At 54.7% G+C, this 21055-nt stretch overlaps 8 protein-coding genes across 8 annotated transcripts; 5 read left to right on the top strand and 3 right to left on the bottom strand.

Annotated features, from left to right (window-relative positions):
* Nucleotides 1–297: 297 nt before the first annotated feature.
* Nucleotides 298–1729, top strand: N7482_009297 (pyruvate dehydrogenase (acetyl-transferring) subunit E1 beta; the record flags this gene model as incomplete). The annotated part of the gene is made up of 4 exons (XM_056691421.1): nt 298–545; nt 656–779; nt 858–1144; nt 1258–1729. The coding sequence occupies 4 exons, from the start codon at nt 298–300 to the stop codon at nt 1727–1729; spliced, it is 1131 nt and encodes a 376-aa protein (XP_056539127.1).
* Nucleotides 1730–2139: 410 nt separating this feature from the next.
* Nucleotides 2140–2892, bottom strand: N7482_009298 (putative C2H2 finger domain protein; the record flags this gene model as incomplete). Its single annotated transcript, XM_056691422.1, has 4 exons — nt 2140–2584; nt 2631–2722; nt 2785–2811; nt 2884–2892. 4 exons carry the CDS (start codon nt 2890–2892, stop codon nt 2140–2142), a joined length of 573 nt encoding a protein of 190 aa, XP_056539128.1.
* A 257-nt stretch (nt 2893–3149) lies between these two features.
* Nucleotides 3150–4227, top strand: N7482_009299 (MCP1 family protein; the record flags this gene model as incomplete). Its single annotated transcript, XM_056691423.1, has 2 exons — nt 3150–3375; nt 3443–4227. 2 exons carry the CDS (start codon nt 3150–3152, stop codon nt 4225–4227), a joined length of 1011 nt encoding a protein of 336 aa, XP_056539129.1.
* A 527-nt stretch (nt 4228–4754) lies between these two features.
* N7482_009300 (uncharacterized protein) lies at nt 4755–5159 on the top strand (the record flags this gene model as incomplete). Its single annotated transcript, XM_056691424.1, has 1 exon — nt 4755–5159. The coding sequence occupies one exon, from the start codon at nt 4755–4757 to the stop codon at nt 5157–5159; it is 405 nt and encodes a 134-aa protein (XP_056539130.1).
* Nucleotides 5160–5222: 63 nt separating this feature from the next.
* Nucleotides 5223–9364, top strand: N7482_009301 (Galactose oxidase/kelch beta-propeller; the record flags this gene model as incomplete). Its single annotated transcript, XM_056691425.1, has 4 exons — nt 5223–5594; nt 5679–6505; nt 6584–6940; nt 7036–9364. The coding sequence occupies 4 exons, from the start codon at nt 5223–5225 to the stop codon at nt 9362–9364; spliced, it is 3885 nt and encodes a 1294-aa protein (XP_056539131.1).
* Nucleotides 9365–9711: 347 nt separating this feature from the next.
* N7482_009302 (tRNA (guanine26-N2)-dimethyltransferase) lies at nt 9712–11913 on the top strand (the record flags this gene model as incomplete). Its single annotated transcript, XM_056691426.1, has 2 exons — nt 9712–9717; nt 9781–11913. The coding sequence occupies 2 exons, from the start codon at nt 9712–9714 to the stop codon at nt 11911–11913; spliced, it is 2139 nt and encodes a 712-aa protein (XP_056539132.1).
* Nucleotides 11914–14359: 2446 nt separating this feature from the next.
* Nucleotides 14360–20096, bottom strand: N7482_009303 (trifunctional fatty acid synthase subunit FAS2; the record flags this gene model as incomplete). The annotated part of the gene is made up of 3 exons (XM_056691427.1): nt 14360–14470; nt 14558–19497; nt 19583–20096. 3 exons carry the CDS (start codon nt 20094–20096, stop codon nt 14360–14362), a joined length of 5565 nt encoding a protein of 1854 aa, XP_056539133.1.
* Nucleotides 20097–20553: 457 nt separating this feature from the next.
* N7482_009304 (uncharacterized protein) lies at nt 20554–20997 on the bottom strand (the record flags this gene model as incomplete). The annotated part of the gene is made up of 2 exons (XM_056691428.1): nt 20554–20890; nt 20948–20997. 2 exons carry the CDS (start codon nt 20995–20997, stop codon nt 20554–20556), a joined length of 387 nt encoding a protein of 128 aa, XP_056539134.1.
* Between the last annotated feature and the right edge of the window lie 58 nt (nt 20998–21055).

Raw genomic sequence — 21055 nt, forward strand, 5'->3', positions numbered from 1 at the left:
AGGAGAAGAGAGTAAATGCAAGAGTGTCACAATAGCTGTCGCAGGAGCTTAAAAGCTGCTTCAAGCTGTCCTCCGGGCACGGACGGAGCTGCCGGTGAGATTGGTGAGGACTGCTGAGTCAGCGCCCAACATCTTCGGATTTGCATCTCAAAGATTCAAGCGCGGCTTTCCCTCCTCCCCAACCTCCGCTTTCTGGTCTTTTGGTCTTAGTCGCCCGTGCGGTTTTCTCCTCGCGGACCCTGTCAATTGCTTCTTCCTCGTCCTCCTTTCTACCAATCTCCATCCTATTTCCTCGCCATGGCCGCTCCCCGTCTTTTCCGCCCAGCGTCCCGGCTGCTTTCTTCGCGCCTTGCTTCCCCTCTTCGCCCGGCTTTTGGCCTGTCTGCTTGCGCTCAGTCTGCCCTGCGCGCCCGTGGCTATGCTTCTGAGGGTGGTGTCAAGGAGGTCACCGTCCGTGATGCCTTAAATGAGGCGTTGGCGGAGGAGTTGGAGCTCAACCAGAAGACTTTCATTATGGGTGAGGAGGTTGCGCAGTATAACGGAGCGTAAGGAGCCCTTCCCTGTTCCTACAAGTGTGTTGGCAGCGACTGGTAGAAGAGTTGATGTATATTGCAATTGAGGATTGAATTCTGACATGGATTCTTGTTTCCCGCAGCTACAAGGTGACGCGAGGCCTTCTGGACCGCTTCGGCCCCAAGCGGGTTATTGATACTCCCATTACTGAGGCTGGTTTCTGTGGTATCGCTGTCGGTGCTGCACTGGCTGGTCTGCACCCCATTGTGAGTGATTATCCCGGCAACTCTCTGTTATTTCAAACGCTACGGGGCCGGGAACTAATTGTTGAATCGCGATTCTAGTGCGAGTTCATGACCTTCAACTTTGCCATGCAGGCCATCGATCAGATCATCAACTCTGCCGCTAAGACTCACTACATGTCCGGTGGTATCCAGCCTTGCAACATCACTTTCCGTGGTCCCAACGGCTTTGCCGCCGGTGTCGCCGCTCAGCACTCCCAGGACTACTCCGCCTGGTACGGCAGCATTCCCGGCCTGAAGGTTGTCACCCCCTGGAGCTCTGAGGATGCCAAGGGTCTCCTCAAGGCTGCTATCCGCGATCCCAACCCCGTCGTGGTTCTCGAGAACGAGTAAGTTTCCCGAACACCTCTTGGTTTCTTTTTTTTTTCCCGTCCGGAGACGGGAGAGATCGGAGATCGGGATCGGCGACAACGGTTAACTAACAAAACATCTCCACAATTAGGCTTCTGTACGGCCAGGCTTTCCCCATGAGCGAGGCTGCCCAGAAGAACGACTTCGTCCTGCCCATTGGCAAGGCCAAGATCGAGCGTCCCGGCAAGGACCTGACTATCGTCACCCTCTCCCGCTGCGTCGGCCAGTCCCTGACCGCCGCCGCCGAGCTTAAGCAGAAGTACGGAGTCGACGCCGAGGTCATCAACCTGCGCTCCATTAAGCCCCTTGATGTCGAGACCATTATTGCCTCGCTCAAGAAGACCGGCCGTCTGATGGTCGTCGAGTCCGGCTACCCCATGTTCGGTGTCTCCTCCGAGATCCTGGCCCTGTCCATGGAGTACGGCTTCGACTACCTGACTGCCCCTGCCGTCCGTGTCACCGGTGCTGAGGTCCCCACCCCCTACGCCCATGGCCTTGAGAACATGGCCTTCCCCCAGGAGGACACCATTGTTAGCCAGGCCGCCAAGCTGCTGCGGGTGTAAGTTTTGGAGCGCAGAGAGCGTCCAGTAATAAAACCCTGTGTCTAGTACACCCTATTCATCTGTCCCATTTTTCTTTTTCTCAACTCTCCTATTGTTTTGTCCTCTCTCCCCATCATGTCGTGATCTATTCTCGCCTAGGCAGATTCTTGGCAAGCTCTGTACGATTACCTTCCTCGGGTCTGTGCCATCTTCGTTTTGTCCCCCAGCGTAAATGCTTTGCTTAGATTGATAGACATTGGAAAGTTCATGTTCCTCGTTTCATTGTTCTTCATTTCAAAAAGCATAAGAGATGTACCCGACAATCTGGCCCGTAGTTTGGTGAACGCCATGCCTCCAGTTCAACGCCCGCAAACCCCATACCATGCCTGAAACCAGAGACCTTATACCGCGGTTGTCCTCCGAGGGTCTTCTCATGACGTAGCCTGGACCTCTCGAATACCAGCACACCCAGCATAGCAACCCGTCGGCCGACGGGGATCATAATATCCTCCCCCATCCCGATCTCGCGCATACTCCTCATCGGTATCACTCTCCGCATCCTCACGCACCTCCTCGTCGCGCCCAGTATTGCTCCCCACCGCCCCAGCTGGCTCTTTCCCCACAACCTGCGCCCCCTCTTCCGCCTCATCGTCCTCGTCCCCAAGCACATTCTTCTTCACCGGCGCCGCAGGCCCCTTCACCGTCGAGAACGAGCTCTTGAACCCGCCCTTCTTGAACCCGCCGCCGCCTCCACTCTTGACCCCGCTGCTGGAGGTGTTTCCGGCCGGCGCATCGAGGACCTTGAGCCCAGCCTCGGCATCGGCTTTGCGCTCGGCGGCGCGCCGCTTTCTCGGCGGCATTGGGGTCCCTCGAGAGCTGTTTTAGGTCCTGGAGGCGTTTGCGGTGCTGGTGGTCGTAGGACGAGATGTGCGCTTCGTATTCGGGGTGTCGGGAGTAGGACTTGCTGCAGAGCGTGCAGGTGAAGGAGCTCAGCGCGGATCGCGCGGATTCCGTCTGTGGTCGGTGTTAGTGGGTGTCTTCTTCGGGAGGATGGTTGATGTGGTGTGGAAAGGTACCTTCGGAGCCGGGTTGGTGAAGGCTCGCTGGTTGTGGTATTAGCTCGGCGAACAGGGACTTTCCTAGCGGAGTCGCAGGAGGTAAAGGAGGACACGTACCGGTGGCATGATGTGTTGTGTCGGGGAATAGATTGAATATCAGTCGACTGACGTCGGGGCAGATTGGCTGGCGCGCCTATCAGGAGCGGCGCGTTTTGCGGACTCGCCGGAGATCACCCCCCAACGGTTTCTTGTTTCCCTTTTTTTGGCTCTTCTTCGGCTTCGACTTTCTGCCCACGAGCTTCCACGAGTGATGAGTGCCTCTTAATCGACGATTTTCCTTTGCTTCTTTTCTTTTGGTCCACGAAATACATAGAATTTTCAAAATGCAGTCCGCCCTGGACTCCAAATCCCAGGACTTCGACGCCAAGTCTATCCTATCCATGCAGGAGCTGGAGCCGTCGCCCGTCGACGACTCGCTCTCAACGCCCGACCTCGAGACGCTGGAGAGCGGCGAGTACTTCCCTAAGCCGGTGGAAGACAAGCCAGCGCGCACCTGCGGGTTTACTGCGCCGAGTTTAGGGCTCCGCGCGCACCGGTGGGATGCATTGTGTATGTGTAGCGCCGCTAATTGGCCCAATTGAAAAGAAATACCTTGCCATTCTAACACACATTACAGTATCAGGCATCCAGAGATACTCCACATACCCGCCAACTGCTTTCTTCATCCTGCACTTCGCCAATACCTCGCTCATCCCGCTGATCACCCGCTCCGTCCCCGCCAGCGAGCCCTACCTCCTGCTCACGCGACCAGTCTACCAAGCCCCCGGGCTGGAACACCTCGTTCTCACTGTCCCGATCCTCGCGCACATCATCTCCGGCATCGCGCTGCGGAATATCCGCGGCTCGCGCCGCGCCCGCCTCTACGGCGCTGAGACACGAGCCCAGCGCGACCTGCTCTCCTTCTGGCCGAAGGTCTCGCTCCAGGCGAAAACAGGCTATTTTCTGGCACCCTTAATCGGGGTCCACGCGCTGATTAACCGTGTTACGCCGTTGAGGGTCGAGGGCGGTAGTTCCGGTGTGGGATTGGGGTATGTTGCACATGGCATCGCGCGCAGTCCTGTGTTCTGGAATATTTTCTATCTGCTGTTTGTCACGGCCAGCGTGTGGCATTTTGTTGGCGGATGGGCTACTTGGATGGGGTGGAGGGTTACCACTGCCCGCAAGGAGCGCAGTGCTAAGGGCTCGCTTGAGGGCTATTTGGGCCATGCCGAGAACCAGGACCGCGCCAAGCGCCAGCGCAAGATGTGGTGGATGGTGAATGGGATCGCGGCTGTGGGTGCGGCCCTCTGGCTTGCAGGGGCTTTGGGTATTGTTGGCCGTGCTGGGGAGGGTTCGGGCTGGGAAGCTCAGGGGTGGAATGAGATGTATAGCCAAGTACCGGTCATTGGGGATTGGTTATAAGGGCTTGGTGAGGGGTGGTGATGGTGATGGATGAATGCACATATTGTAACTCTGGCTGTAAACTAGGCTTTATACTTAATAGATATGATGATGACATGCAGTGTATCTGATCGTATGTAGAGCACGGATGTATTGTAGCTTGGATTGCCGATGTACTCCAAGGATTCTCTATGGTACTTGGTTAGGCATGGAGGCACGCGCATGATGATTCTTACACTATGTAGGAGCCACGTATTGTGCCGTATATATCTGACTCATGTACCTCTGAGTTTAGTGGTGAGTAGCAAGTATATGCAAGGTTGTCCAATGGTCTTATGCCTTTAGCGCTGGGGGGTCGACAGTTCATCCAAGGCAATTCAGCCGCACCTCCATCGGCCCCCACTGGACTCGGCGTCTAACCCAAGCTTCCTCCCCGCATGTCTGATGCTTCGTATATATGCCAGGCGGTGCTCTCTGCACACGTACGCGCGTTGTTTCTGTGATTTGTGCTGGGTCTATCTCCTTGGACTGGGCGCAATACACCAACTATGGGCAGCCAGGCCCTATCACTATGGTCGGACGCTGCAGCCAAGCTGAGCGAGGCTGACCAGAAACTACTCGCTTTTGACGATGCCAGCAATCACGACAGCAGAAGCCTCGATGTTATTGATAAACTTGGACAGACGACCAACGAAGCCTACGAGACCTGTATTCGCAAACGATGGCAGATCAAACTGCCCGGCAAACAAGATAAGATTATCGTGCGCGACCTGCTCGGCAAGATCACACACTGGATCGAAGTGTTCAAGACTGTTGGAGATCAGGCAATCTCGTTTGATCCGGGACATGCTGCCTTGCCGTGGGCTGGGGCTCGGTTTCTCTTGCAGGTTGGTCTCATGAAGCGGGATGAACGAAATGATACGAGGCTGATGAGATGGTTTACTCTAACCTAGATTGCCATCAATGATTTCAAACAGTTCGATTTCGTGGTACAAGGTGCAACGAATATTGCCAGGATGACAGCCCGTTATAGAATTGTGGAGCGTATTTATCTCCAACGCTCCAGTTCTGCGACGGACGTCCTCCAGCAGGCAGTATTGAGGCTATATACCACGATTCTAAACTACCTCATCCAGGCCAAGCGCTACTTCCAGCAACGAACAGGCACCCGCATATTAAAGAGTGGGGTGCTGGTTCAGACCGACTTCCAGGATCTTCTGGATAGGATGGACGCAGATGAACGCGAAGCTGATCGCTGCGCCGACTTGGTGAAGACGGAGATGACCAACGATGCCGCTGATCAATTTGCAAATATGTCGTTGGAGATAAGTAACATTGCTTTGCTGCGTGATGCGCTGGATCGAATGGAACAGCCTATCTCCCAGACGGTGCGTCGGCTCGATCGAGTGGAAGATTATCTAGATAGTGGGTGTCTCCTTCCTTACTCACGGAGACAAAGCTTTTACTTATAGCCTCCCCCAGATATACAGCGAAGAGAGATTCTGGACTGGCTCTCATCGCAGCCCTACTATGATCACCACACGGATATCAACCCGAAGGTACTAAAAGGGACTTGTCAATGGGTCGTTCAGCACCCTGACTTTGTTCAATGGCAAAACGACAGCAAAAACACTCTTTTATGGCTGCATGGGATGCAGGGATCTGGCAAGAGCTGCCTGACCTCAATGGTCATTGACGAGAGCATGAAAGGCTCTGGTTTGAATGAGATGCACTCCCTGGCGTACTTCTATTGCTCGCGCGACACTGCAGAGCCTCAACGTGCAAACCCCCGCAGCATCCTTGCATGCATTGCGCGGCAGCTTTCTCGTCGATCCTCGAGTCAACCAATTGCTCCTCCTACTCTCGCGCTACATAAAAAGCTTCACTCAATGGACGGTTCGATAAATGCGCCCAGTATAGCGCAGCTGCGTGATTTGATCAAAGAGCTGACAGAGATATACGACCGTTCAATGATAGTAGTGGACGCCCTTGATGAGTGCGAGGCCGAGACACGAGGGGAGCTTATAGATGCCTTGGAGGCCCTCACTGAATCAGTCAGTCTGGTCAAGATCTTTGTTAGCTCACGCGAGGAGGGAGACTTGCGATTGTCCCTTCAGACTCATAGCGGGCTTCATGTCACATCGCTAGAGAATGGGGAAGATATTCGGAGATTCGTCGAGTATGAAACAGATAGCCTGACTAGGAAGAATCAGCTTCTTGCTTATATTCGGAAAAAGCAGGCCAAGGAGGAATTAACAAAATTGATCAAAGAAGACGTCATCTCCAAGGCCAACGGCATGTGAGTATCGAGAGCTTCGTCCGAAGAGTCTTGTAGCTTGAGTACCAGAGCACACTGAAACTAACCGTGTCTGTCTAGGTTTCGCTGGGCGGAGTTGCAGCTACAAAGTCTCCGGGGCATTCGAACAGAGAAGGACATCCGATTGGAATTGTCTCGGATCCCTCGGGATATTAGTGCCTTATATCAAAACATTTACGATAAAGCACTCGAAACCACGCAAGAGACGGATCGGGTCGTGTTCCACAACACCCTCAAGTGGATGCTTAGTGCACAACGCAATCTTACGCACCAACACTTCTTCCACGCTGTTACGGCCTTCTCGGATCTCGAGGCTGATGAGATAGACGAAGACTTTCTTTTGGACCTTCTGAGCAACTTCGTTGTCACGTCTACTACTGAAGATGGAGATCTTTTTTTCGATTCGCCCATCTCTCCGTGCGTGAATTCTTGGAAACAATGCCCGAGTATACTATCGAGTGGACCAACACATTTGCTGCAGAAGTCAGTCTACTCGTCTTGATAGGTGCGAGTGGATCGTCCCGAGCAAGTACCTTCATCTGCGACCTAGGATTGAATCCCCTTGATATCGCGCCGTTCGTGGAAATCGGTTCCTATGAAGAAGGCATTCACGACTATTCTCTGGCATTTTGGGCAATGCATTGTGTTCTCGCCAGCGAACAGAACCGATCGGCGAAAGATCTACATATTCATGCATTATTCCAGTTTTTCTTATTCGACGACTCAGACGAAAATTGTCCGCTGAATTGTTGGGCACACATTCTCTATCGTTCAGAGCAATATACATGGAAGATGATCCTCAAAAAATACCAGAGGTCCATTGACCGAGTGCACTTGCTTGCATGTGCTTTCGGTTTTGACGAAATTCTCCGCACGGAATTGAATCATGACCTTGATGACGGTGTGAAAGAAGAAGGCACCCTGTGGGCCTTTCTGAACGGCCATCATTCGACGGCAAAATTGCTCCTTGGGTCAGAGGGAAATTCACACCTGCGTGAGCATGTGCTGCATCATCTTGGGGAGTCTTACTTTCATGGACAGCCTCTCGATCCCGACCTCGTCCGCTGGCTCCTGAGTCTTGTCGAGCCTGCCGTCATCACGGAAAAGGTCATCACCAATGCAAATCATGTCGACAAACAGATCATCTCAATGCTCTTGGACCACAACAGGGAGCTTCGCGTCACAGAAAAAATGGTTCAAAAGTGTGCGGCTAGCGAAGGTACCATAGCAGCCTTTTTGAGCCGAGAGCCAAATCTCGAGGTTGATTTGGACATGCTTCTTGCCACCTTGGAGGGCCCATCATTTGACAATGAGCTCATTGTGAGTATGATCAACAGGATCGACCCAGCAGTCATTACGTCTGGTGTCATCTCCCAGGCCGTTTTTTGGTTGGGATTCCACGACAATAAACAACTCACGTCTATACTGCATCTTCTTTTAGAGCGTGCGGGCCCAATCCATGTGACTGACAGCGCCATGTGCTCGGCCATCGAGTGCTGCCGCAACAGGGCGGTTGTGGAAACTCTTCTCAACCGGGGCTGGCCAGTGACCCCGTCCGTTGTTAAATGTGCAGCTAGATATTGCACAACGGCCGTTTTCCAACTCATTTGGGATGCTGGTGGTGGTCAAATTACCCCACAGCTGCTCGAATCTGCTGCTGGTAATCTTTATGGAGAAAGAACGGTGACACTTCTGAAATCATTGCTGGGCCACCCAGTCGACGATGAAACATGGCGCAAAATGATGCTTCGCTGCCATACTCCAGACACGATGCGGGTCCTTCTTGACATGAAGCCTAATTTGCGAGTGCCCGAAGCAGCGCTGCTTGCGCTCGCAGAGAAGAATGGCAAAATTCACAGCCGCAAAATGCTCGCGATACTTATGGAAGACAGTCGAGAACTAGATATCACTGACTCTGTTGTTGAAGCAGCGTTGGAAAACCAGGATTACGATGAGCATATACCCAGGCTGTTGGACCGACACGACGCGAGCTTCATCACAGAGCGCATGTTACTTGGGGCTGTTCGCAATGCTCTGTTCGGGGATCAGATGACAAAAGCTTTGATGCACCGGAAGGTCCAAATTGAGGTCCCATCCACCCAGCTCATCAATGCAGTGATACTGAATGTTTATTCGGGGTTGCGAATTCTTCGAATGCTCGAGGCTCACTTTGGACCGTTCGAATTCACCGATGAAAATGTTAAAAATGCATTATCAGGAAGCCTTAACATGATGAAGGTCGTCTTTGAGCGCCAATCGATACAAGAGGCCATTCCATCCATCCTCTTGAGGACAGCTTCTCATGGTTATCCAGACGTGATGAAGTCCGTTCTCCAGCTTGACAAAGCTGTCGTCACCCGTGAGACACTTATTGCGGCGGCGGGAAATCATAAATATGGCCCGGAAATGCTTCGGATTCTCTGGAAAGCTGCCCACAAGGTTGAGCTCTGCATTGAGATGTTTCTCAACGCAAAGAACGACGAAACCCTTCAGTTCTTGATCGACCGCGTGGATGATGTCCGGTTCGGCGAAGACGTGCTGGAGGCCGCGATGACCTCCACAACCATGAACGAAGTTCAGCTCGATTGCTTATTGAGCTGTTTCTTGGATAGCAGTCTCCCGGTCCAGGTGACAAATGAAATGGTTGTGAACAACCTAATTAAGGGTAATGGAACCAGCCTGTGGCGGGTACTGGTGCCTGAATTTGGGTTAAAAGTAACCCAGGAAATGGTCGATATCGCGGTTGCGAACCAAGAACCTCAGGTTTTGAGAGATCTGTTAGCTTTCGGCAACGAGGATGAACTAGATGTTCGACAAGCGCAAGCTGTTCTTAAAGAATGACGCAGGAATCGCACTCAACAGACTGCAGATCTGCAGGGAAGGGAGAGAGGGTGCGCGCAACATAGTAGACCGCGAAAAGCGAATGAGAATACCACTCGCTACTCTAGCTACTCTACAGAGACCTAGGAAGATAGTTGAACGGCTTACAAGCAAGGAATGAGCGCGAACCTTCGAGGAGAAACAGCGCAAGGATGTAGTTGACTCTAAAGTGTCACATGGTCCGTGCGAGGAATCTTTTTTTCGACCGACGCCGCGCAACACTCGACTTCCACCACTCGGTGTCCTGCGCCTTAGGAATAGTCCATGAGCCCGCGGTCCTGCCTCTCCGTCATTGCCTTTGTCCCAAGATGCTCGTTTGATCTGCGATTCGCCGTCCACACACAATATCCGCTCCGAACCGCCTGGACCATCCGCAGGTTCTTCCGCCATACACCCAAAACCATGGAAAACTCGACCAACCCCCCAGCAAGCTGGTGTCATACCAGGGAGCCGAATACAATGTCATCAAGGAGGGCCTGGCGAGCATCTTGAATCCGCCGGCCCAAGAAGCCGCCTCCAAGGGTACCAGGAGGGACCTCACGGCCGAGGACGAAAGCCAATCGGTCTTCTACAACCCAATCCAGCAATTCAACCGAGACCTGAGCGTTCTGGCGATTCGTGCCTTCAGTGAACATGCCATGGATTTGAAGAAGCAGAAAGCGGAGCAGAAGTTGAAGAGGCGCGGTGCAGGGAATGGTGCCAACAAGGGAAAGAAGCGCAAGCGCGAGGATTCGGCTGACGACCAGGCGCCCAAGCCATCTGTGGAGGGAGAAAATGCAGTCCAGTCCGAGACTCTCGAGCAGTCTGCGCCTGCACCAGATGAGAGGCCAGAGGCGCTGGTCGACCCCGGCCTCGCGCCCTCATTCACAGTCCTCGATGCCCTCTCTGCGACCGGTCTGCGCGCCCTGCGATACGCCTCCGAATTGCCCGCGGTTTCCAAAGTGGTGGCCAACGACCTGTCGGCCTCCGCGATCAAGTCGATGAAGACGAACATCGAATACAACAAGCTGCAGGACCGCATCCAGCCGAATCTGGGCGATGCGCGCGCCTACATGTACAGTGCCTGCACCGATGTATCCAATAAATTTGACGTGATCGACCTGGACCCGTACGGTACTGCAGCGCCCTTCCTGGATGCGGCCATTCAGGGCGTTAAGGACGGCGGTCTTCTCTGTGTCACCTGCACCGACGCAGGTGTCTGGGCCTCTACCGGGTACGCCGAGAAGGCGTTTGCCTTGTACGGCGGCATTCCGATGAAGGGTCTTCACTCGCATGAGGGCGGACTGCGTCTGATCTTGCATGGTCTGGCCATGTCCGCTGCCAAGTACGGAATCTCGATTGAGCCGCTGCTTTCGCTGTCGATCGATTTCTATGCCCGCGTGTTCGTGCGTGTGTCTCGTTCCCCGGCGCAGGTCAAGTTTACTGCGAGCAACACGATGACTGTGTATAACTGCGATTCTGGATGTGGTGCGTGGACTACACAGCCCCTGGCCGCGACAAAGGAGAAGCTTGATCGCAAGGGAAACCCCTTGTATCACTACAAACTGGCCCAGGGCCCCACGGCCAACACTTACTGTGAACACTGCGGCTTCAAGACACATCTTGCGGGACCGATGTGGGCAGGCCCGCTTCATAATCCTCACTTCATCCAGCGGATTCTGGATCTTCTTCCCAAGTTGGACCCGGAGACTTACCAGACCATCCCCCGCATTGAGGGCATGCTCACCACCGCTATGGAAGAGGACCTGGACCTCAGCCCCTCCACCATCAAGTCTGTTGGTCAGCAGCAGCAACAATCAAACCCTGAGGTGACGGAGGCCAATCTCCAACAAGAAAATGCATACCCAGCTATTATCCCGCGTATGGACCCGGCGCGCCAGGAGCCATATCCTTTCTATTTCCCCCTAAGCGCTCTCTCAAAGGTTCTCCACTGCGCTACCGTTGGACTGGACGAGTTCCGTGGTGCGCTTCGCTCCGTCGGGTACCGCTCCACCCGCAGCCATGCCAAGCCGAACTCCATCCGCACCGATGCCCCCTGGAGTGTCATTTGGGAGGTCATGCGCGAATGGGTTCGTCAACACTCTCCCATCAAGGAGACTTCCCTGAAGCCCGGTACCCCCGGCGCCGCTATCATGGCTAAGAGCCGCGATAATCTGCGTAGGGTCAGCAGCGAAGACCCCTGGCTGTCCCAGCTGAAGAACGAGCTTCTTGCTGCTGTCGAATCTGGAAAGGACGTCAGCGACCTGGTCACCAAGGTCGAAGCCTCCCTGTACCGATCCGGATCCCGACAGTCTTTCCTGACCCAAGCGCAATCGGCTGATGCTCAGGCCAAGCCTGCTACGGATGGTCCGGCCGGGCAGCCGCACCCCAGTACGCTGGAGGTGAAGTTCGATGCCGCGCTGGGGCGTGAGGCGTCGGCGGCACACTCGAAGAAACGCCTGGTGCGGTATCAGATCAATCCTCGTGCGAACTGGGGCCCGCTGAACCGTGCGGCGATAAAATCAAGCTGATGGTGCCGTTCTATGGATGTATGCTTATGTGTTGTACATATGAAAATTAGCCTTCTGTGCATTTTGTGAATCCAGATGAAAGACTCTGCCTCGCCAGTGAGGTTTCTAGATAGAAACGTCCCAAATGTTCCACATCCTTTCCGTGATTGATTCGACTCCGACGCCGACCTGAGCGGTCTCCGGCCCCAGAGAGCTTCGCGCCGTCGTCCATGACCTCATACAGACCGTAAAGAGCCTGTTCCTCTTCTACCACCCAGAATCTTCGTGCTGCGACTGGTCTTTGGCTCAAATTCTCGTGCATTCACGGCTCAGAGTGGGACACCTTTGATCGACCATTTCCGGACTTTCTCCTTTCGAGGAAATCAAACCTGTTTCTAAGAAGAGCTATTGATGCCAAACACATGGACTGGGTCTCCGTTAAGCTACTGCTACTGATCTCAGGTATTCTGTTCGCCGGAAAACATGACTTGTTTTTCACTTTCCAGTCCTTGCAAAAGCCAACCATCTTGCTCGACCTTCGTGTAGGCTGGTTCTCGAAATATCAGTGCATCTCTCAGTTGATGGGCCTAACTGGTCTAGTGTAGTCATGCCTTGATGGAAATTCAGATGCTTTCTATAACTTCTTTCAGAACTTCCGAGTAAACCGCAACTGGGGGTCGGAATTGGAGTATAAATCCTGCATTACCTTTCTGACCATATTCTTGGGCGACCTACCATGATACTACCTCTGCTTCTGGTGTCTACGACTTCATCTCTGGGAAGATATCTCAGTGCCCAGAGAGCCTAAACAGCAAGACTTTGCTTATCATAAGTCTCATAGGTAAAAACACAGCACAATGAGACAGCCACCGGAATACTTGCGTCGCTCCAAGCAACGCTTCTCACACGATCCAGTTGGAGAACCTTTACCCCGCCATACAAAGATATTCTTACGGGACTCAATGTGGCATCCTGCTGGAATTTCTGCGCCATTGAGCTCGGCATTTGTTCTATCGACTGGCACCAAATCACTGCGACAACTTTGAAGGTCTGTGGAAACCGGGCTTTGTCCCTCAGCACCTAGTCTGTATCTGCGAGATCACGTCCTTTGGTCAATCCACAGATGTATGCCGGGAATATCTCCTCGGTCACTGCACGGGAGAGCGCATGGGATCACTTTGGTTACGCATCCTACCAAGCGGAGCCCTCTGTGCACCCCTCAACCCAAAACTTGGATCATAACGGACTTCGTCAGCTTCAACGTTGAAGCTTACCTCGCAAAGGACAGTGTTTCACGCTCCGCTCATTATTGACACTGCGGCGAAAGCAGCACGTGGAAGCTCGAGATGTCCAACCTAGGGCCGGTTTATTCCTGTCTGGTTCTGACCCGGTGGATGGACCTAGGGCCGGGGTTATAGCTCGGAAGATGCCCGTTGGAGACAGACACAATTAGACGGAACCGCCACGATGTCTGACCCTCGATTACGAGTCGAGATAGAATGCTACTCAAACAACCCGAAAGCTTGTTCTGAGGAAGAACTGAAAAGGATATGGCATCGTTGCTAGGTATGGAGAGGCGGCGGTCTCGAACCTGCTGAAATAGATGGATCTTGGACTGCGCAGGCTCCCAAGCAGGGTCGCCCTTCTCGCTGTACTATTTCTTATGGGATCCCTGGGATCTGCCGTATTAGGATCAGTGCACGGGATTCCACGTCTACTAGAGATGCCTAAATTGAATGATCAGTCCTGTATCAACGTAGTGGAGCCTATCTGGTTGTGATCACAGTCATGTAGGTACTTCATTCAAATCGAATTTAGTCTAAAGTTAAGAGGCTTTTGTCTGCAGTAATCAATCATTCGCCAGCCTATCTAGGAGCTTCGACTATGACTTGAAAGATGTTTTGAAAGGTGGGACAAGGACAAAAAGCCGTTTGTCATTCATTGAGCAGCTTGAGCCATCAGAACCACACTGGACTTTTGAATTTTCCTTTTACAGTATCACCCACTATTAGGTAGTTAAAGTACGTACTCGAAGCTGTACTAATAAGAACGAAATTATGACATGTCATTACTCCCATTATAAACACCACCGAACCAGGAGACGAAACTGGCCCGAATCTAAGAACAAAAAGAAAAGAGAAAAAGAAAAATGAACCACAGAGCATAAATCACAATCGTCACGTCTCCAAGGGGAAAAAAAGGAAAAGGGAAATCAAAAGCCGAGAGACACTCCCCCGAAAGAAACCCAGACAGGACCTCCAATCCAGTCCCGTTTCGTTTCGTTTCCCTTCTTTCTCGCTCTCGAGCTCTGTCTCGCTCTTTGTCTGGCTCTCTCTGACCGGCCATCTAGAAAACTATGCAAAATACCAGACATCACGTCACGTCACATCAACATCATCACATCGGGGATCCGGTCGCAAATGTACAGCGTGTCTGCGTCCAGATTCCGGATTTCCAGATTTCACATCTAGAACTGCGAAACAGCGACCGCGACGGCCTGCGAGTCGCTGTGGCTGATGCTGACAGTGATCTGCTTGACGCCCGCTTGCTTGGCAGCGGTAGCGGCGGCACCGTGAAGCTAAAATGGAGATCTCCCGTTAGCGTTGCTGATCATGAAGTTTGGGTGGGATAGACTAGGGGAGGGGGCTATAGGTAAAGAACTTACGTTCACAACGGGAGCGCCGTTAGCGTCGCTTCCGATCTCAATCTCCTTTAGTGCTGCGCCAGCGCCCTTGCTGCTGACGCCCAGAGACTTGAAGACGGCTTCCTTGGCACTCCACCGGCCGGCGAAAGAGGCCTGCGGGGACGCCGCCTTGCGGCAGTACTCCTGCTCGCTCGCGGTGAAGTTGCGCTCAACGAAGGTCTCGTTGCTGATGTTGACCGCGTCAATGTTCTCCACATCCACGCCGACCTTGGAGTTCTCGCCAGCTGCGTTGGCCTTGGCGAGAGACTCCACCATCTGCCGGGTGCTCTCCCGCTCAGCGGCCTTTGGGGGTGTGTTCGAGTATTTCAGCTCCGAGGTCTTCTTGTCCATGCTCACGCGGTAGTCGGGGTTCAGGAAGATCTGGCTCTGCTGGGCGTCCTCATAGGGGGCCTTGCTCTTCGCCACAAAGATACTGTTGTTGATCAGGCCGTTGTGGAAGTAGCGGTACGCCTTCTTCTGGCGCGATTCGACCTTGGCCTTGTAGGTCTGGTACTGGGCCTGATCAAGCGCTGCGAACAGGTACTTGGGATGGATACCGATGACCTGGGCACCCTTCTGACCGAAACCGAAGGAGGTCACGGAGAACGCCTTGATGCCGTCGGTCTGGATGCTGCGGCTCGGGTAGACGATATAGTCGAATTTCTCCATCACCTTGTCCACATTGTCGGCGTTGCGATTGCCGGGGACGAGACCGGAATCCAGAACTTGCAAGCAGCCGTTGAACATCCAGGCTCCGGCCGCGCCCTTGGGGTGACCGGTGAGGTACTTCTGGAAGATACCCATGACGGCGTTACCCTTCTTACGACCGAGGTGCTTGAGCTGCTGGCAGATGACATCGGACTCGTTCTTGTCGTTGGCAACGGTCGAGGTACCGTGGAACGAGGCGACACCGATGTCGTCGACAGTGAGACCCCAGGTGGCCAGGGCGCCGCGCAGGGGAGCGATACGCGAATCCTGCTTCCAGAAGTTGTTGCCGAGGCTGAACTGGGCATCCTTCTCTTGGCGAATGGCCTCACGCTCAATGTGCTGGGCACGCTCATGCATGTACTCGGAGGCGTTGAAGGACTTGTCGCTCTGGGCCTGCATGGCGTCGACCTCTTCCTGCAGGTAGAGCAGCTCGGACTCCTGCCACTCCTTGATCTGCTTCTTGCGCAGCTCGAGCTGGCGGCGGCGGTACTTGATGTCCAGCAGAGGCGAGGGGAACATGCCGGGGTTCTCACGGGCAGTGGTGAGGACACCCTGGCCAGGAGCGGGGACGGAGCGACCGATCTTGTCGGTGGCGGTGGTGGTCAGAGCAATGATACCGTGAATGGGAACACCCATGTCGAGGGCGAGCTGGGCGCTCATGATGAGCTGCATACCGCAACCCTGTGACTCCATGAAGCCGGCACGGGTGGTGGTGGTCGGACGGGACATCTCCTGCGGGGTGCGACCGTGGGCAAACTCGTCCTCGGCGTTGCTGGTGGCCTTCATGTTGGCGAATTCGTACGAGCCTTCCTCTTGGAAGTCATCGAAACCACCGACGAAGCAGACACGAGCCTTGCCCTCCACGATAGTCTCGTAACCGATATCCACGGACTCGACGGCAGTAGCGCAAGCACCGACGGGAGTCTTGATAGGACCGGTCGAGGACAGGAGCAACATGTTGACCCAGGCGCTCATGGTGTTGATGAAGGACTCCTGCAGGATATCCTTCTGCAGAGGCTTGTCGAGGTAGCGGTCCTTGTACATGCCGCGCAGAGCGTGGGTACCACCGATACCGGAACCGATACAGTTACCAACCTCGGAGAGATGGACGTACTTGTAGAACTCATAGGGGTCGGTAATACCAGCAGAGAGCATGGACTCGGCGGTACAGACCAGGACAAACAGTGTCACAGGGTCAACCTGCTCAACAATGTCATCGGGAATACCATAGCGCTTAGCATCCCAGCCAGTGGGGATCTGGCCAGCCACCAGGCGGTCGAACGAGAGAGCCTTGGGGATGAGCAGGTTCGCGCCCTTGCGCAGACGGACAGTGTACTCGCCAGACTCGGGGATTTCGAAGATCTCGACCTTGTCACCGTGCTCACGCTTGAACTCCTCGGCGGTTTCCTTGGAGGCCTCAAAGGGCTCCAGGTCCTCCTGGATAACGATCTCCTGCAGAAGCTGCTTCTTCTTGGGGTCGTAGCCCTTGAACAGCTCAGGCTCGATCAGACGAATACCAGTGTGCTCCAGGATGAACTTCTCATACTTGGGCTTGACATCCTTGTCGTCAACGGGGTCGCCGGACTTGGCGTCAACCCAACCAGAATAAACCTTGCCCTTGAGGGGACCGTTGTGATGCTTGATCAGACCCATGATCCAGGCCATCTCGACGCAACCCTCAAGCGAGAACTTGCCGTAGGCCTCCATCTCCCAGCGGGTACGCGAGTTACCCCAAGGACCAACCTCAGCGAAACCGGTGACGACAACCACCTTGTCCAGGTTGACCATACCCTTGAGAGACTCGTTGAGAGGCTTGACCTCCTTCTCCCAATCGGGGAGTTTGGGGAACTCGAATTTGATATTGGCACGGGGTTCGGCAACAACCTTCTTGTACAAAATGCCGCTGTCCTCGCCATTGACAACCTTGTTCTCGATGGCAGTCTCCTTGATGACAGCCTGGCGAACATCGCTGGTCTCCATGATGTCGGTGCGGAGCTTGGTCATCAGGCCCTTGAGGTCGGGAATGAACTGCAGGCCACCGTTGAGGTCGGCCCAGACGGGGTCGAGCTGGCAGAGGTTGACGACGGCCGGGGACATTAGACCCAGAAGATTGAAGGCCATCTCCTGCTGGGAGAAGGTGCGGACACCAAGCTTCTCAACGCCCTCAGCGACCATGTTGTTGCCGCTCATTAGACCGGTACCACGGGTCCAACCAATGACAGCACCACAGATGGTGAGGTAGTTGGCCCAGTTTTCGGAATACCAGCGGTTGAAGAGGGTCTCCAGGCCCAGCTTGGACTCGGAATAAAGACCGTCGTTACCAAAGGTACCGTGGTTGGGCGACAGAGGGAGGATGACCTGGGCCGGGCGGGTCTCGAAGCCGTGGGCCTGCTTCTGGGTCTTGATCGAACCCAGCATGCGGAGCAGGTTGGTCAGCATGATACGGTGGGCCAGCTCCGACTTGGAGTCAATCGAGTCGATCTCGCGGCCGTTCTCGGGGATGGCGGCGAAAGGAACGACGAAATCAAGATCCCAGCCAAGACCCTTCTTGGTGTCGTAGATGTAGTCGACCAGGGCCTCCACATCCTGCTTACTACCCTGGTTGAAGGGAACGACAACCAGCTGGGAGCCGCGGGCACCGAAGCGGGCGTACATAGCCTGGTAGTACTCGGTCACCTCACGCGAGAAGCGGCTGGTGGTGACAATGACCTTGGCACCACCGCTGATCAGACCCTGCAGGACCTCAGCACCGATGGAACCGGCACCGGCACCAGTCATGAGGACGTTCTTGCCCTGGAAGCTGAGACCAGACTGAGCAGCCGACTCCAGGACGTTCAGGTAGATACCAGTGAGCTTCTTGTTGTAGTCCCAGCCGTGCTCAGACTTCTTCTTAAGGTGCAGGAAGGGAATGGTCTCGACCTTGCCGGGGCGAATAGCTGCACGCTTCACACCGTTGGGGCCAGTTTTCTTGGCATGACCATTCTCCTGGGGCATGATCTGGCCCTCGTTCATGCTGAGAGCGTGGAGGACATCCTTGTACAGAGCATCAAACTGAAGCTGGGAGGCCTTGGAGAGGCGGTGTTGCTTACGGATAAGCTTGTACACATTCTTCAGATCGTTCTGGACCTTGTTGCGGTTGCTGTACTCGGAAATGGGGCCACCTTCGGCCATCTGCTTGACGTAGTGCTCCAGCTTGCGGGCACTGGCGCGGGGTGCCTCCTTGAAGCTGATGTTACCCCGGGCATCAATGCTGGTCTGAGGGCCAGTGGGAACGGCGACATCCTTGTAAACGGGGGGCACATCCATCACATCCTTGCAGTTCTCAATGAGCTGCTGGCCCAGCTCCTTGGCCAGCTGGTAGGTCTCGCCTCGTTCTGTCGGGCAGTTGTCGATGTGGTACTGCATGAAGTCGAGGAGAAGCGGGTTGGAGCGGTTCATGATGCGAATGCACTGGCTCACAATCTCACGGTCCACCACCTGGAGACGGCCGAAGATAATATCGTAATACATGCTGAGAGCGTCCTGGCGAGCCCAGTTCCACGAGGAGTCGTAGACACGGGCCTTGAGCGGGTTAAAGGAGGGTTCAATGCCCGAGGCGTAGAAGTCGCCGTGCTCGGCTTGCCACAGGTCGATCTGGGCCTGGAGCGCCTTCTGGGTTTCTTGCGACGTGATGAAAGCCTTGTCACCGGCACGGAGATCCATCTTCAGGTAGCGGGCAATCACCTCCAATTGCTGCTTGAACAGAGCGCGCTGGTCCTTAGTCAGGGCATCAATGGCCGCGGGGTCCATCATCATACCACCGCCGCCACCACCACTCTCACCACCAGCCGCGGGGGCGGAGAGGTTGATGCCGGCGCTGACGGCATACTTGTTGGTAACACCATCCAAGAAGGCTTTGGCGTCGGGCTCCGAACCCAGACGAGCGGCCGGCTCCATAGTGATGGCGAGCAGGAGCACACCGTCCTGGCGGCCTGCGCCCAAGCCCCACCGCGTCTCTAGGTACTTCCGAACGGATGTGATGTTGAAGCCACCGGGCATCTTGGAGGAGACCATGCGGGCAATGAGGGAGGATGACTGCTTGCCCAATTGGCCATTGAAAGTGGCCTGCATCGAGGCGCCGAGCTCGTCCAGCGGAATGTCCTCGGGCTTCTCCGGTGTCGAGCCAAATTCTTTGCCCAAGTCTCCGAGAATTTCGTTCTGTAATGTGGACTTGCCTATTGGGGGGGAAGTCAAGTCATTAGCTTTCACTGCGCAGTTTGTGACCGGCCAATTGCTCGAAAAAAGAGAGACAGAACCTACCTCCAACAAGATCCTTGATAGCTTTTGACAGTGGCACATCAGCCAGGCCTTTCTTCAGTTTCTGAGCCACCAGCGACCGCAGGATATCGACTGCCGTCACTGGAGCATCTTCCACAGCTGCGGCTGGGCCAGCACTGGGAGGAGGAGCCGCTGTGGTGGGCGCAGCAGTAGCCGCAGGAGCAGGAGCACCGGCGGCAGGTGGTTCGGCGGCTGGTTCCGGCTCATCTTCGACGGGATCAACATCATAATAAATCTCCTTGGCGTCCTTGTTGTAACAGAGAATTTGACGCTGTACGGATGTGGCGGCATCGTAGGCCTCGTACTTGGAGGCGAGTGTGCGGCGGGCCATGCCACCGAGGGTATCCGCAGGACCAATCTCAACAATGCGCTCGGTGCGCTGCTCGGCGAGGATGACATCTTGAGTCTCAATCCATCGGACGGGCGAGGCGAACTGGTAGGCGAGCAGCTCCACCAGCAGGGTGTGAGCCAGCTCTTGCTCAATCTCCGGACGCATGGTGGTTGAGAATTTGGATGTGTCGGGGGGTATCGTGTGGTCGGTAGGTGAAAGTTGAGGTATTAGGTAGGAGTTTCTTAGGACACACGTCCTGATGCGGGCGCGACGGAGACTCTCGTCGCTGAAAGCCCACGTAAGGCGTTAATTCCAACAGAAAGAAAAAAAGATAAAACAGAAGAAAGAATTAGGGGGGAGGAGGAATAAGGTCCCAGTGGTCTGGAGGAGGAGGGAGAGGGAGAGGAGGAGAGGAGGTTCAGTGGAGTGAGGACTTTGAGACAGTCGTTGGCATGTCTTCGAGAAAAAAAAGGTGGGAAAGCGATAGGCCCGATAGGGTGTGGTAATACCGGATACGGTCTGGTAAGATGGTAATATCGCCCGATGCAGCAGCTACGATGCCGATTTTTTGCAAAGGGTGAATTATTTACGGTATACGAGACGTAAAATGTGAGATGAACGATCAATAATCTTGTCCGGCCATGCTTGGAGGGGCTGTTACATCCATTGACTCTCCCAGACCCCATTTGCAGCGTGGCTGGCCGGGCAGAAGGGATGGGAGAAGTGGTGAGGCCGTTGGGGCTCCCGCACGCAGCGTCGGAATTGGCGCGCCAGCTGCACCGCTGCCAGCAGGGGCCGTACCTGGCAGGCCAACCACAGCCAATGGGGAGGCTCCCAACACCCCATCGCTGCCCCATCGGCCCACTTTGATGCGTCGATTGACCAGGTCAATGGTGAGCTCCGGATGGATCTCACTAGCCGTGGTCAGGGAAGCTAGTGCCAGCTGCTCCCCAATCCCACTACAAATCCCCTTGATTTTAAATTACCGTATATTACCAAGCATGGCCGCCCATTACCGGCCGGGAACCAACCAGCGGCCGGGCGAAACCTGTTGAACCGGGGGCATTGGGGAATGCTGTGGGAGTCGCAGGAGTTATTGGGGCGGGATCGGTCGGCCCTAAACC

Source organism: Penicillium canariense (genome assembly GCF_028826845.1).
Source record: "Penicillium canariense strain IBT 26290 chromosome Unknown utg000007l_segment0_segment0, whole genome shotgun sequence".
Classification (NCBI taxonomy): domain Eukaryota; kingdom Fungi; phylum Ascomycota; class Eurotiomycetes; order Eurotiales; family Aspergillaceae; genus Penicillium; species Penicillium canariense.